At 40.2% G+C, this 14,777-nt stretch overlaps 2 protein-coding genes and 1 pseudogene across 4 annotated transcripts in view; all 3 read right to left on the reverse strand.

The window, feature by feature from the left end:
* Positions 1 to 827: 827 nt before the first annotated feature.
* LOC127360800 (cationic amino acid transporter 2-like) lies at positions 828 to 1,930 on the reverse strand (the record flags this gene model as incomplete). The annotated part of the gene is made up of 2 exons (XM_051395252.1): positions 1,806 to 1,930; positions 828 to 1,219 (listed from the first exon to the last, which is right to left on the reverse strand). Coding segments are annotated over exons 1-2 (409 nt in total), but the record flags the coding sequence as incomplete, so codon positions are not given.
* Positions 1,931 to 4,125: 2,195 nt separating this feature from the next.
* Positions 4,126 to 14,770, reverse strand: LOC127360802 (NLR family CARD domain-containing protein 3-like; annotated as a pseudogene).
* LOC127360801 (NLR family CARD domain-containing protein 3-like) overlaps positions 4,126 to 14,777 on the reverse strand; it is a 29,398-nt gene continuing 18,746 nt past the window's right edge. For all 3 annotated transcript variants that reach the window (XR_007883925.1, XR_007883926.1, XR_007883927.1), the window contains one exon: positions 4,126 to 4,819. The gene's annotated coding sequence lies outside the window, so the exon portion shown is untranslated. The remainder of the gene's footprint in view (positions 4,820 to 14,777) is intronic.

Raw genomic sequence — 14,777 nt, forward strand, 5'->3', positions numbered from 1 at the left:
ATCATCATCAGACACTAAAACAACAGGGTTGCATCCCCTTCAGAGATTGAACGGCTAATACAGGATCAAAGAAACTTGCAAAGGGCAATAAAAAAAAAAAAAAAATAGGAAAACAGTGGCAGACAACTTCTTGCTCTGTGCACAGTGAACTACAAATAAATGCAGTTCCAGCTATTTTTGCCTGTAATATCCTAAAATGCCACAAGATGGCGCCAAAAAGCCACATCAAAATAACCTGTGATACCCTGCTTTGGTGTTCAGTTTGGACTACAGCAGGGACTGGGGGAGAGGGGCAAGTAAAGAGCACTTAAATCAGGCCAGCATAGATAGATACTCAAAGATCATGACATTGTGTTAGCCTTAACATATTAGTTCATTCATTTTCAATTTAATTTTCACCTTTTCTAAAACAGGTCATGTGGCAACTTTTAAAACATTTACCAGTTAATTTGCTACTTTCTTTAAAAAATGTATGAGTGAATTAATATATTAACACATTTAACATAGCTGAGGTGGTAGAAGTACACACATTCTATACTCCAGAAGAAGTACAGACACAAATGTAAAAAGACTCCGGTAAAAGCAGAAATACTGATTCTTTACTTAAAGTTCAAAAGTACAAGTTCAAATAGTATTATTAACTGTTTTAAATTTGAATTTCTTTTTAAGATACATGTTTTCCTATAGAAGAAAAGTAATTATAATAATTTGTTTATTTCAAAACTTAAAATTGGACTTAAAATTTCAAGTGTTAAGTTTTGAAATACACCAATATATTTGTATATGCATTGGCACAACTGCTCAGAGGAAAGGTGTGTTTTACTCACCGATGACGTAGGACAGCAGCAGGTTCCAGCCAGTCACAAATGCCCACACCTCTCCTACGGTCACATAGCTGTAAAGGTAAGCTGAGCCCGTCTTGGGGACCCTGGCTCCAAACTCCGCATAACACAACCCTGCGAAGACCGAAGCCAAAGCTGCAACCAGGAAGGAGATAATGATGCTGGGGCCGGACACTTCTCTGGCCACCTCTCCTGACAGCACGTAGACGCCGGCTCCAAGCGTGCTGCCAACACCCAGACCCACCAGGTCCAAGGTGGTCAGGCATCGGCAGAAGTTGGACTCCTCGCCTTCTGGCTCCAGAGGCTTCTTTCGGGTCAGGGTCCGAATGAAACGTAACACTTTGGCACAAGTGATTCTGAAACCAGCAACTCTAGAACTATCAAAAGAAAAGTACAGAAATTAAAAGATTAATGCATGTAAAAACTGGTGTTAAAGAAATATTGTTTGTGAGCATCATTAAACTGTAAAACCTCACAACACATCTTAATATAAGAAGTACGTTACCAGAAATTACAGGTAATGTAATAGTTTGCTTTAGTGGAAGAAAACTGAAGCGTTTAAGTTAATTCAGATAAATTCTGTTAACATTTGTTTAGATATGTTTGCATTTAAGTGTAAAGCTAATATTGACTTCAGTTAATTGAATGGAAGTGGTACAATTAACTTAAGTTATTGTAACAAATACTTCTACTCAAATACCTTTCATGCTTAAATTGTTGTTGAGTTAATAAACTAAAACTGTTTAAGGCGATCGGTGTCCTCTAACAGTTTAAGTTGAACTAACTCATCAGCTTTTACAGTATCTGACCTGTGTTAAAATGTCCCTCTGTGGTTAAACCTGGCTGAAATAACTCCTAATCTTAATTAACAACTCAGTAAACCACAATAAAATCAATCGTTATGATCTGAAGGGCCTCAGCATGCTGTTGAACAAAGCTCTGTCACAGATAAAGAAACCGTACCTGTTAACTGTTTCCATGCCGGTGTGCTCAGACTGCCGTCAACATTTGGAAAAATTAAAAACTAGCTTGTGTGCTCTGCGGCTGCTGGTGTGAGATGGACAGAGAAAGACAAACAGAAGACAAACACTTGTTTCTTCTTCAGTCAGCAGATTGCCTCCAGCCCTGCTGCCTGCTGCCAGTGAACACCTGAAATCAGTTCAGGCAATCACTGTGCTCACAACAGGGTCCATCTACAACTGTCCTTAAAGACAATGTGAGGAGCAAATCTCTGAACTTTTTTTTATTTTGTTGGTAAAATCAAGCAATGCTGCTGCTCTTGTTATTACAATATGCCTTTTTAAAAATTAATATTAAATGATCAACAAAAGTAATAATACTGCTAAAATGCACAATGTTAAACAATTTACATGAATTAATTAAATGAATACTGTAAGGTTTTGAAATTGTTCTTAAGCAAAAGATTCTGTGGACATTCAGTCTGACAGGTGATACAGCTGCAGTCATAAATACTGATGCTGTAGAAGAAGGTTTTCTCATTTGGCAGCTTCGCCTCCTGTGTCCTTGAATCTCTCTCACCTCCTTGCTGGGAGGATCTAAGACATGAGGAAAGGAAGCGAGTTAGGGAAACGAGGAGACGCATTAGCGTAATAAAAGAGCACCCTAGGAATTGAGACATCCTTCAAGATGGCGCACTGAGGATGATTTCTGGGTCACAGGCAGGTCAGAGGAAACGAGGAGGCACAAATTAGAGAAATGAGAAAGGCCAGATGAAAAGCACCCATACATACTGCCATTTCCTGTTAATCCTGTCAGAACAAAATACAGCCACCAAAATAAAGGCTAACTTCCTGTCTGTGTTGCAGTGTGCAGCAGCAGAATGCAACACACTTCAGTCCTATAAAGTCCAGAGAAGATGAGACAGAATCTCTTTCTGGAGGAATCTGTAGTTCCAGATGTTCCAGATGTGAAGCTGCTTTTACTCCCAAAGACAAAGATAGGAAATAAGTCAGGGTTTGGACCCTGAGCTCAAAATGATCTCTGCCTGTTGATATTTGGATGATTCCCAAACACTGAAAACAGCCTGTAATCTGTTTCACTTCAACTGACAGGATGCACTTTATGTTTGTGACACAAGAGGGTGCCAAATCCTCCTCCATTAATGAGGAGCACTCCTCATTTAAAGGAGATCTCAGCTCCATTATTCAGTCATTCTTCTCCAGAGTAATCATCAGTGACTCATTCACATGTGACACATTTCTGTCTGTATGTGTCATTCATTTTACTGCTGGAAAGGAACCAAGTACATTTACTCAACTACTGCACTGTACTACAGTACTTGTACATTACTCTCTACTTGTACTGCACTACATCTCAGAGAGACATCTTCCACTACATTTATCTGACAGCTTTAGTTACTTTACAAATCAAAGTCTCCCACCAACACAGCTGTTTTCACTTACTGGCTGATATGAAGTTGAGTGGAGCTATGCTGGGAATTATGGGATGTCACCAAACTATCTGCACTAACTAGGTGAGTTGCCCCGCTCCCAGCAAGTGCAACAACAACAACAACTAAGTGGAGTGATGAATGTATTAATGAATGTATTTATTAAAGTTCTGGACAGGAAGACTAACTCATATTGTCTTGGGGCCACTGCTGGTATTGTCATCTCATATGAGGGCCACTGCGACGTTCAAGTGCTACAAGAAAATACAATGTTCTGAAAATATTTCTATTACTCAGATCAGACTCAAACAGCAGTTGCTATACATATTTATATCATCATTTTATATCAGCATGAAGATCTGAAACTCTTCTCATTAACTGTTTGCACACATTTGTGGGCTTACTTATATACTTTCATAGTGACACACACAAACACCCACACACACACACATCCATTGCTATTTTTGATGATTGATAATACTGATTGACAAAAATAATTGATCATACGACACACTTTGGTGCCCCTTTAAACCATTGTTACTCCAACAAATGGTGCCTGGTGTGAGGCATAGTACGAGTAGGAGTATATAGTTACTGAGAGAGATAAAGCATGTGATTAGTTTATAGAATCTGATGCATTGTTACAGATTCAACCACCAACCGTATCTAGACGAGTTAAAATGATCTCTACCGAGACTACAATAACACTAACGTACTTGTTAAACATGAATGCATCAGTAGTAATAATCCAAAAATATCATATATAACAGTGTAACACTGACAGGGTACATTTTAATTGATTATTAGTACTTAACTTTTGATACTTTAGTGTTATTTTTAATGCAGGACTTTTACTTGGAGTCATCAGCAGGATTTCTTCTTTAAAACTTTATTGAACAAGAACAACACAGACAGACAGAAATCATACAGCGTGGTGAAATCAGGACATGAATATTAAAGAATTATTTATAAAGTAGATAAATTTAAGGTTTAACAAGCTTTCTTGTTCTTAAAGTATGAATGTATGTATGAATATGTACTTTGCCAACAATAAAATCAAATGAATAATATAGAAGTCAATAGCTTCAGCAGAGGAATAATCAGTAAAAGCAAACATGTTGATAAGAAAGGGAACATTCAGAGTCAACATGTGGAGTAATAAATCCGCTGACATCCTGACAAAGTGACAGAAATCTTAGTTCACTAAAACAACAACTAACATCAACGTCCTGTTTATATTTCTGCACAAACACTTTGGGAGGAAAATTAACTCAAATTGAAATTTTACACAAATAATGACACAAAAAAACTGAAAGTAGAAAACAAATGAAGAAGAGAAAGATTGATTTAGTACAGAGTGAAAAGCTGCAGATTATTGAGTCTTTGACCTGTTTGACATCAGACTAATGTGACACTATCTTTACTGTACTAACATTAACATGTCAGTTTGATCACTTTTATATTTGTTCATGAAATTATTCTTTATGGAATGATTGATTTCCTCACTACAGCTGCTCCACAAGTTCACCTCTTTAACTGAAGTGATTTTTGACATCAGTCCTTAAACCTGCAGATCCTTTCAAATCATTTGGACTTTCTCTCATTTCAAACAACTTTTGGACTCTTTCAGCTCGTCATTAGTTTCTGACTTTATATTCTTGATCAGTAGTTTGCTTTGCACTTCCTATGTCAAACGAGCACACAGTCAGTGATGTATGGAAGTAGAAGTGAACAATACAAAGTAAAGAATGAAGCTGGATTTAACAAATCCTTCATTTTATACAGTGTTGGGATCCATTTGGACAGTTTAGCTTTGACATCATTTAAATGTGGTTTCCAGCATCATTTATTATCTAGAATCATCCCAAAACTTTGATTTCTTTTGATTTCAACCTGACTTATCAAAGTTTGTACATTTGTTCCACGATGACCAAAGATGATACATTTAGTTTGTTCATATCAAAGCCACTCTTTACACCTTGGAATTATTTTTACACAGATGCTGAATTGGATCCTGAAACACTCGTTGACATTTGAACAAATTTTTTCTTCACAGAAACAAAGGTTTTAAGGCAACAAACTTCAGTTTTAGACTCAAAGTTGAATATCTGTTCACACTTTAATATTTGAGTCATAAAAAAAAGATTTGAAAAACAAACAGCCGCATTTGATCCTAAAAATGTTCAATTAAGTAAAAAATATAAATTATTTCAATGATTTCTTTCATCTCTACGTCTGCAGGCTGCACATTACCCTCACACATGATCCTTTCATCCCATCCTTTGCTCTTCTCTTCCTTCAGCCTCCTCTTCCTCTATTACAGTAAACACATCAGGTTGGTACTAACTAACATCAGCTGTGTGTGATCCTGTACAGACTGAACTATCTGGTCAGCAGTGAGAAAGTTTCTCTCTCCCTCCTACAGAGAACACAGAGACACTGAGGAACCAGAGCAGAACCTGAACCCGAACCCAGGATAAAGAGGTTCAGTGAATGTGGTGTTGAAGGTGTGGAGGTGGATCAGTGTGTCAGAGGAGACTCTGTAGAAGGACAGAGTGCCAGCAGGACAGTCCACATACACTGCTACTCTACCAGAGGAGGAGGAGGGAGGAGGAGGAGGAGGAGGAGGAGGAGATGGATGTTCTTCTGTTTTTGTGACAGACATAGTAACCACCATCAGAGCACTCCAGACTCCAGGACTGATCATTCCTTCCAAAAAAACAGTCTTTACTGTTTCCTCTCCCGCTGATTCCTCTGTAACTCACTGATATATAAACCTCACCTCTATACTGGACCTCCCAGTAACAGCGACCAGTCAGACCATTTCTACACAGCAACAGAGGCCAGTTGTCATAACTGTCTATGTGATTAGGATATGGCTGATCCTCCTTCATAGCTGTCATCTTCCTGTTGTTGTCAGACAGTTTGATGTTTCCGTGTACTGTGTTTGTGTCGACTGTGAGTTCACAGGAATCTGATGGAGAGAACAAGACACAATACAGCTGCAGTTATTGATCTATCATCTGATCATTGATTGACACTTTGATGATGACATCAGAGCTGTGAAAGAGTGATGTCACAGTCTGAAGATGGTTGAATGTGTGCTGTTATTTTTTTGGCCTTTTGTTGGCTTTATTGATAGAGACAGCTGTAGATAGACAGGAAAGGTGGGTTGAGGGAGCAAAGGGCCGCAGGTCGGATACAAACCCGGGCCGTTGCAGCAACTCTGTATATGGGTTGCCAGCTCTACCGACTGAGCTTACCCTGCGCCCATGGTGCTTTGTTTTCATTAATCAAATTACATCACGTGACCTATAGACAAGATGGCTGCTTAGTACGATGTTCATAAAAGAGTGTGTGTTGAAAGTGAATGTTGCACATTTTATATTTATTTTCTATAATTGTATTTGTTATTATAATTGTAGTTATTATTATTTTAGTATGTAGTCATTATCATAAACAAACACCAAAAGAACATGACAGAAAATGGGTCTAAGAATCTTTTAGGACCTTAGCTCAGAGCCCACCCTTACCATAATAACTCTACTTTAGGCGTAACGAAATTCTGACAGTGGCTCACGTTACCACGGTTTCATACTCGATGGCTCATGTTATCACAGTGATCTGGATCTTCAACTCAATAAAGGAAGCTTAAGATTTTCCTCATACACTATCCACACGTGGTTCTCTTGTCGTCCTTAAACAGAATCTACCTCTGACAGTGCTAGAAGATGATGCAGTACAGATGGGTAAAAAACAACAACTATCATTTCCCAATGAAAATTTACTCATTTCTATATATGGCCCTAATCAATTTGATTGAAACTTTTATAATATTATTATTATGCTACTGTCCAGCTAGCACGACAAGATGTGTCTGCTATTCTGGATGACAACACAGGCCTTGAGTACCAACGTCCAAGGCACAAAAAGTGTGCATGCCATCTCCTCAATCTTATATCCACAGTTGATGCCACTGCTGCAGGAGGAGCTATTAAGCATTAGTTAAGCATTAATAAATACTGAATTCATCATTTATAACCCATTTTTCTGACATGAATACACATTAGTATGTAGTTTATAAACACAGTTAAAAATGTTTTATTCATCATTGATAAGCACATTAATTATGGATTAGTAAATACTGAATTCATCATTTATAAAGCATGTTCGTGCCGTAAGTACTCATTACTATGTGGTTTATAATCACAGTTAGGACAAGTGGGAGCTGAACATCAGCTCCCTCACCAAGAAAGCCCAGCAGAGGATGTACTTCCTGCGGCAGCTGGGGAAGTTCAACCTGCCAAAGACGATGATGGTGCACTTCTACACCGCCATCATCGAGTCCATCCTCACCTCATGCATCACCATCTGGTACGCTGCTGCTACTGCAAAGGACAAGGGCAGACTGTGGCGTATCATTCGATCTGCTGAGAAGGTGTACAGCTGCAATCTGCCATCCCTCCAGGACCTGTACGTCTCTAGGACCCTGAGGCGTGCAGGCAAGATTGTGGCTGAACCCTCCCACCCCGGCCACAAACTCTTTGAACCTCTCCCCTCTATCAGGAGGCTGAGTCCATCAGGACCAAAACTTCTCGCCACAAAAACAGTTTCTTTCCGTCTGCAGCTGGCCTCATTAACAAGGCAAGGACCCCCCGTTGTCAATGACTCTTATACCCACCCTGTATATATGCATTACAATAATGCATTCCTGTCTTCTGTACAGTTTTCCTATCTTTTCTTATCTTTCTTATCTTTATTTATCTATGTATTTTTAAAAGTACTTTATTCTTGTGTGATTTTTGTGTTACTTGTATATTTTTGTGTGATTTATATTTATATTTTTTTGTATGATTGTATATTTTAAGCACCATTGCACCAAGACAAATTCCTCGTATGTGTAAAAACCTACCTGGCAATAAATCTCATTCTGATTCTGATCCTGATTCTGATATCACCCGACCCTATATAACACTTATATAACACAATAAAAAAAAATTGATCACAAACAACAATTAAAAACACACTTACACTTCCTCAGACCTGGTCTCAACCATCGGACTCCAGCAGGCTCCACACTGAAAGGAGGAGGGGGGTCAGACCAGTACATCCACTTGAAAACATAAACATTTCATCACTGCCATACACAGGTTATTCTCTACAAATGGACTTACATCTTCACATGGAGCACTTATTATTCATCAGCTGATATTCTTTTAGTTAAATGGAGCTTCTTATTGACTGATTGCTACAGCTCATTATTTTTAATTATTGATCAATCATCATAAAGTTCAGACTCTTCCTCTACTAGTCAGTCAGTAAATGTTGGATGTACAAAGTGTCTGACTTTGACCCTGCTGTTCACATCTCTGTGTTGGAACATCCTGGCTACTCTTCCTGTCTATGTTGACCCTAATCATACCTGAGAGTGTCCAGTCTCCAGTGTGGATCCTCCAGTCCAGCAGACAACATCTTAACTCCTGAGTCTCCTGGATGATTGTAGCTCAGGTCCAGCTCTCTCAGATGGGAGGGGTTGGAGCTCAGAGCTGAGGCCAGAGAAGCACAGCCTTCCTCAGTGATCAGACAGCCTGACAGCCTGCAAACACACAAAACACATTACATCATGAACATGTTCATGGAAAGAGACTGAAACTAAATAAGCAAAACAGGTGTCCATTATAGTAAGCAGAGATAATGTTAAGGAGGTTATGATTTTATCCACTAAAGCAATATGGTGTAGTTTTTCTACTATAATTTTGATGTTACGCTGACTTGACCAGGATGAATGGTTCCTCTGTACGCCTGTTCTTGCACAGTGTAATATTTGGTTTTTGGTTGGGACAAGTGTGTCTCTTTATGGCACAAGTCACATCAACAAATACCAAATCTTACATAGTGTTGCCTTCATGTGAATCAGAATATATGTGGTAATCAGTTGAACACATCGATGGATCCTGACCTGAGAGTTTCCAGTGTACAATGTGGACTCTCCAGTCCAGCAGACAGCATCTTCAGTCCTGAATCCTGCAGGTTGTTGTTATTCAGGTCTAGCTCTCTCAGACTAGAGGACTGGGAGCTGAGAACTGAGGACAGAACTTCACAACTTCTCTCTGAGAGGTTACAGCCACTCAGTCTGAAGAGACAGAATAACATTTGTATTAAAATGAAATCACATTTGTTAAGATATTCAAGGGATGATACAAGCTGTAAATTATATGGTTGTAAACATAGAACCAACCAGTGTGAAGGGTTTAAAATCCAGGTTTTGAGAGCAGGAAAGAAATGTACTGATTGTTCTCAATCTGAAGAACAGAGCTCTCCTCGTCTGTCTTTCCCTTTCTCACTCTCCACTGTGACTTCTCCACATATCCTTATTTTATCTTCTGTTTTGGTCTCATTTCCTCTCCTGTCCTCTCCTTTCCCCTGCAGCTGTCCCTCAGACTAAGGTTATCAGCTTTAGTGTAGCTAATGTTATTTTAAAATCCCTGTCTTTCCCCCTCTAGCTATTTACTTTAATTCAAACTCAAACTCTTTAATGGCCGATGCCGATATTTATTGAGCAAGGCTACAGGCCGATAGAATGCTGATATCAAGACAAAGAAAAGTCACGTACAATTCAATTCTGTTCTTCAGGAAATTCAGGCAAATGTTTACCACAGCAGAGTTATAGTACATGCGTCAAAACCAACCTTGGGAGCACAAACATCTGCCAATATTGATTAGTAGAAGGAGTAGGAAGAGGCTTTTTTCTTGGATTGTCCCCATTGATATTGTGTTTGTAATATTGTAAATATATAAATACTTTCATGAATGGCTGTGCTGTGGGCCAGATGGGAAGCTTGGTGGCCTACGTGCTGCCAGTAAGCTATGAAAATAAAATAATTTGTCAGAGGAGCCAAACAACCATTAGGCTGATGTTTACCTTTACTAAAGACCAAGTGTACTATGATCTGACCTGAGAGTTTCCAGTGTAGAGTGTGGACTCTCCAAATCAACAGACAGCAGGTCCAGTCCTGAATCCTGCAGGTTGTTGTTACTCAGGTCCAGCTCTCTCAGACTAGAGGACTGGGAGCTGAGAACTGAGGACAGGACTTCACAGCTTCTCTCTGAAAGGTTGCAGTCACTCATTCTGAAAAGACAATGATAAAGAAAAAACAAGCTATTGAAAAGTACTTAAGTAATAAAAAAGAAATCCAACTCTCTCTATACTTACAGAGCTTTGCTGGCGGCTTTGACCACTGGCAGCAACCTCAGAAGAGCCTCTTCTGAAGCAGAGTATTTCTTCAGGTCAAACACATCCAGATCTTTTTCTGATGACAGTAAGATAAAGACCAGAGCTGACCACTGAGCAGGAGACAGTTTATCTGTGGAGAGACTTCCTGAACTCAGGGACTGTTGGATCTGATCCACTAGAGAACGATCATTCAGTTCATTCAGACAGTGGAACAGATTGATGGTTCTCTCTGCAGAGGGAGTCTCTTCGATCTTCTTCTTGATGTACTGGACTGTTTCCGTATTGGTCTGTGAGCTACTTCCTGTCTGTGTCAGCACACCTTGTAGGAGATTCTGATTGGTCTGCATTGAAAGACCCAAGAGGAAGCGGAGAAACATGTCCAGGTGTCCATTTGGACTCTGTAAGGCCGTTTCCACTGCAATCTGGTGGAGATGTTTTAGATTTTGTTTGTCTTTAATTAATTGAGACCACCAGGATGATGTTTGTTGTTCTGCCAGCAGATTGACTCCAGAGTTGATGAATGTCAGATGGACATGAAAAGCAGCCAGAAACTCCTGAACACTCAGATGGACGAAGCAGAAGACATGGTCTTGGTACAGCCCTCTCTCCTCTTTAAACATCTGTGTGAACACTCCTGAGTACACTGAGGCTGCTCTGATATCGATGCCACACTCTGTCAGGTCTGATTCATAGAAGATCAGGTTGCCTTTCTGCAGCTGCTCAAAAGCCAGTTTTGCCAGAGTCTCAATCATCTTCCTGCTTTTTTATTCCAGTGTGGATCTGTCTCAGCTCCTCCATCATATTTGATGTTCCTTAGTTTGGACTGCACCACCAGGAAGTGGGTGTACATCTCAGTCAGGGTCTTGGGCAGCCCTCGTCTCTTTCTGGTCTTACACACATCGTCCAGAACTGTAGCAGTGATCCAGCAGAAGACTGGGATGTGGCACATGATGTGGACACTTTGTGAGGTCTTGATGTGGGAGATAATTCTGCTGGCCTGCTCCTGATCTCTGAATCTCTTACTGAAATACTCCTCCTTCTGTGGGTCAGTGAACCCTCTGACCTCTGTCACCATGTCAACACACTCAGGAGGGATCTGATTGGCTGCTGCAGGTCGTGTGGTTATCCAGAGTTGAGCAGAGGGAAGCAGTTTACCCCTGATGAGGTTTGTCAGCAGCACATCCACTGAGGTGGACTCTGTAACATCAGTCAGGATCTCAGTGTTGTGGAAGTCCAGAGGAAGTCGACACTCATCCAGACCGTCAAAGAGGAACACAACCTGGAACTCTTCAAACCTGCAGATTCCTGCTTCTTTGGTTTCAGTAAAGAAGTGATGAACAAGTTCCACCAAGCTGTACTTTTTCTCTTTCAGCACATTCAGCTCTCTGAAAGTGAATGGAAATGTGAACTGTATGTCCTGGTTGGCTTTGTCTTCAGCCCAGTCCAGAGTGAACTTCTGTGTTAACACTGTTTTTCCAATGCCAGCCACTCCCTTTGTCATTATTGTTCTGATTGGCTGATCTCTTCCAGGGGAGGCTTTAAAGATGTCTTCTTGTCTGATTGTTGTTTCTGGTCTGTCTTGTTTCCTGAATGCTGTTTCAATCTGTCTGACCTCATGTTCATTATTGACCTCTGCAGTCCCACCCTCTGTGATGTAGAGCTCTGTGTAGATCTGGTTCAGAAGTGTTTGGTTTCCTGCTTTAGCAATCCCCTCAAACACACACTGGAACTTCTTCTTCAGGTTAGATTTAAGTTCACGCTGACAAACTCGAGACTGACTTTCTGAATGAATACACAAAAACAGTGATTAATGAGTGACACAAGTATTTCAGCAATTGAATTTTCCCTAAAAATACTGAATATATTTTGGTCCATCTCTTGCGAGTTTATACAGCGAGTTAAATCTTCAGAGAAATCCTCTTACTGCTCTGCAGACAGTCAGCCAGCTCCTCCTGCTTCAATCTCCTCAGGAAGTGCAGTGTGATCTTCAGAAATGCCTCTCTGCTGCTCTTCCTCTGCTCCTCATCCTCATCATCCTTCTGACTCTCTAAGCATTCTCGGTAATCTGAACTCAGAACCTTCTGGATCTTTTTCAGCTCGTTCTTCACAAAAGTGACAATGTTGTCCTCCAGCAGCTGGAACAGAATATTATATGAATGACTCAATCAAAGTTAAATCATGGAACTAAACATCAGATCCATACTGAACAGACATCCATTGGTCTAAAGTGCAGCATGGAGAACACAATAGATGTAAAAGTATTTGTTGTCCATGTACAGACCATAAATATGGAGTCCAGGTCTGTTTGATGCTGTTGGGCAGACTGACCCCTGGGAACCTCTGAGCTCTCCTGGTCCACTCTGTGGAGGAATCATGAAGCATTAGCTCACATTATGTCTGTCCACACAGAGACAAACACAAGGTAAAGGTATATTTGGATGTGAACAGTGAATCTGATGACTCCCTGTAGTGGTAAAGGTTTACTAGTCCTGCTGATCCCACAACAGCTCAACATGTGTTTGACTGTGTGAGTGTGAGGCAGCTGCTGCTGAAAAAGAGTGTTGGTGCTCAGAGAACTTCATCTGAGTCAGTAAAGGTTTAAAAACTGGAGATCTCAGAACTGAAAGAACATATCATTTTATTTTCATCATCAGTTTGAAATCCTCACCTTTGATCAACAGAGTGGTGGCCATCTTTGAACTCTGTAGGATGATGCATAGAGAGGTCACTCTTCATGGACATACAGCTGGGTTCAGGTTTTTCCAGCTTTCTCCTGATAGAAAAACAGGATCAATTCTGCACTGCACTCACATTTGTATCCAGGGAGTTCATGTTTAGGATTTCTATAAAGTCAGTGTTTGACTTAGACATGATTCAGTGTATATTTTAAAGCTATATTCAGTGCAGTGTGCAGCATAGGCGGGGAAATTATGCTGTTGACTGACCATATTGGTCCATTTAGGATAAAAGAGGAACAGATGTGGTGATCAGACACATACCATCACCGTCCATTAAAAGAAAGACATTTTAAAACATTTAAAAACAGAGATTTCACAACCAAGAGTCTAATTTTATTAGTTTCATTTTCATCATTAGTTTGAAATTTTCACCATTGATCAACAGAGTGGTGGCCATCTTTGAAGTCCATATAACGACCCTTAGAGTGGTCACTCTTCATGGACACACAGCTGGGGTCAGGTTCAGGACAGTCTAGTCTCTGATGGATCCTGATAGAAAGAAATTAATTAAAGCTCACATATTCAGAACCATTCTCACTGAATCAAAGACTTTGTGAAATGATGTATAACTTGAAATGTTTGAATACAGGGCTGGACAATAAGAACAATGTCTTCAATTACTGACATTATGGACGTGTTACTGAACACAATTTACTGATGTCACACACTTCAACACACTGTCTGAATTCCATATAATTAAAGTGAGAGCAGCTACAACATCTAACCAGCGAGCAATCAGCTCCCAGTCCAGTCCAGAAGAGCAGAATGTGAAACTGGTCAGACTGGAATGAATCAGGACAAACATCAACAGTGAGCAACACGAGGAAGGAAATCTGCTCTGATTGATTCAAACACATGTTACTGTTACATTTCTCATTATGAAGCTGAATGTTTCTCCTGATACTGATTTGAGATCAGATTGTCCAGCCCCGTTTGAATACTGACAACTACGTACTTTAGCTCAGATAAATGTCTTTGTTTCAAATGGAGAATCAAAGCCTTTGTAACATGGAGAAGAGTCATGGACAGTTAGAGATCCTCATCTCACCTCTGAGCTTTGGTCCTTGTGTCATTTTCCCCACACAGAGTGCTTTTAGAGGGAGGGACTCCCTCCTCTCTGTCCTCACACTGATTCATAGCAAAACCCACACCTTCACACAGACACAGCAACCTGCTGGGAGAGATCACACATTATTTCCCATCATTCCTCTCAGTCACATGACAAACACACACAGCTCTGATTGGAGGAAATAACAAATTTAGCTCAATACTTAATACACTCATCTGACAGTTTCCATGCAGAGTAGAAATGTTGTTGTTGGCACTTTGAGCTGCAGTATCTAATAAATGACATTCACAATGCTCTTTAGTCTGTGGGGTTGGGTTGATGTCAAGTGGAAGACACTTCAAGTTTCTTGGGTTTGTTATTGGATGGAGGAGATGCTGCTTGTTCTCATTAGTCAGTGTTGAGGAAGAATGAGAGCAGAAAGCTGCCATCAGCTGTACTATCAGTCCACTAGATGGCCTTGTGGAGCTGCATTTATCTGACAGCT

This window comes from Dicentrarchus labrax, unplaced genomic scaffold (genome assembly GCF_905237075.1).
Source record: "Dicentrarchus labrax unplaced genomic scaffold, dlabrax2021, whole genome shotgun sequence".
Taxonomy (NCBI): Eukaryota; Metazoa; Chordata; class Actinopteri; family Moronidae; genus Dicentrarchus; species Dicentrarchus labrax.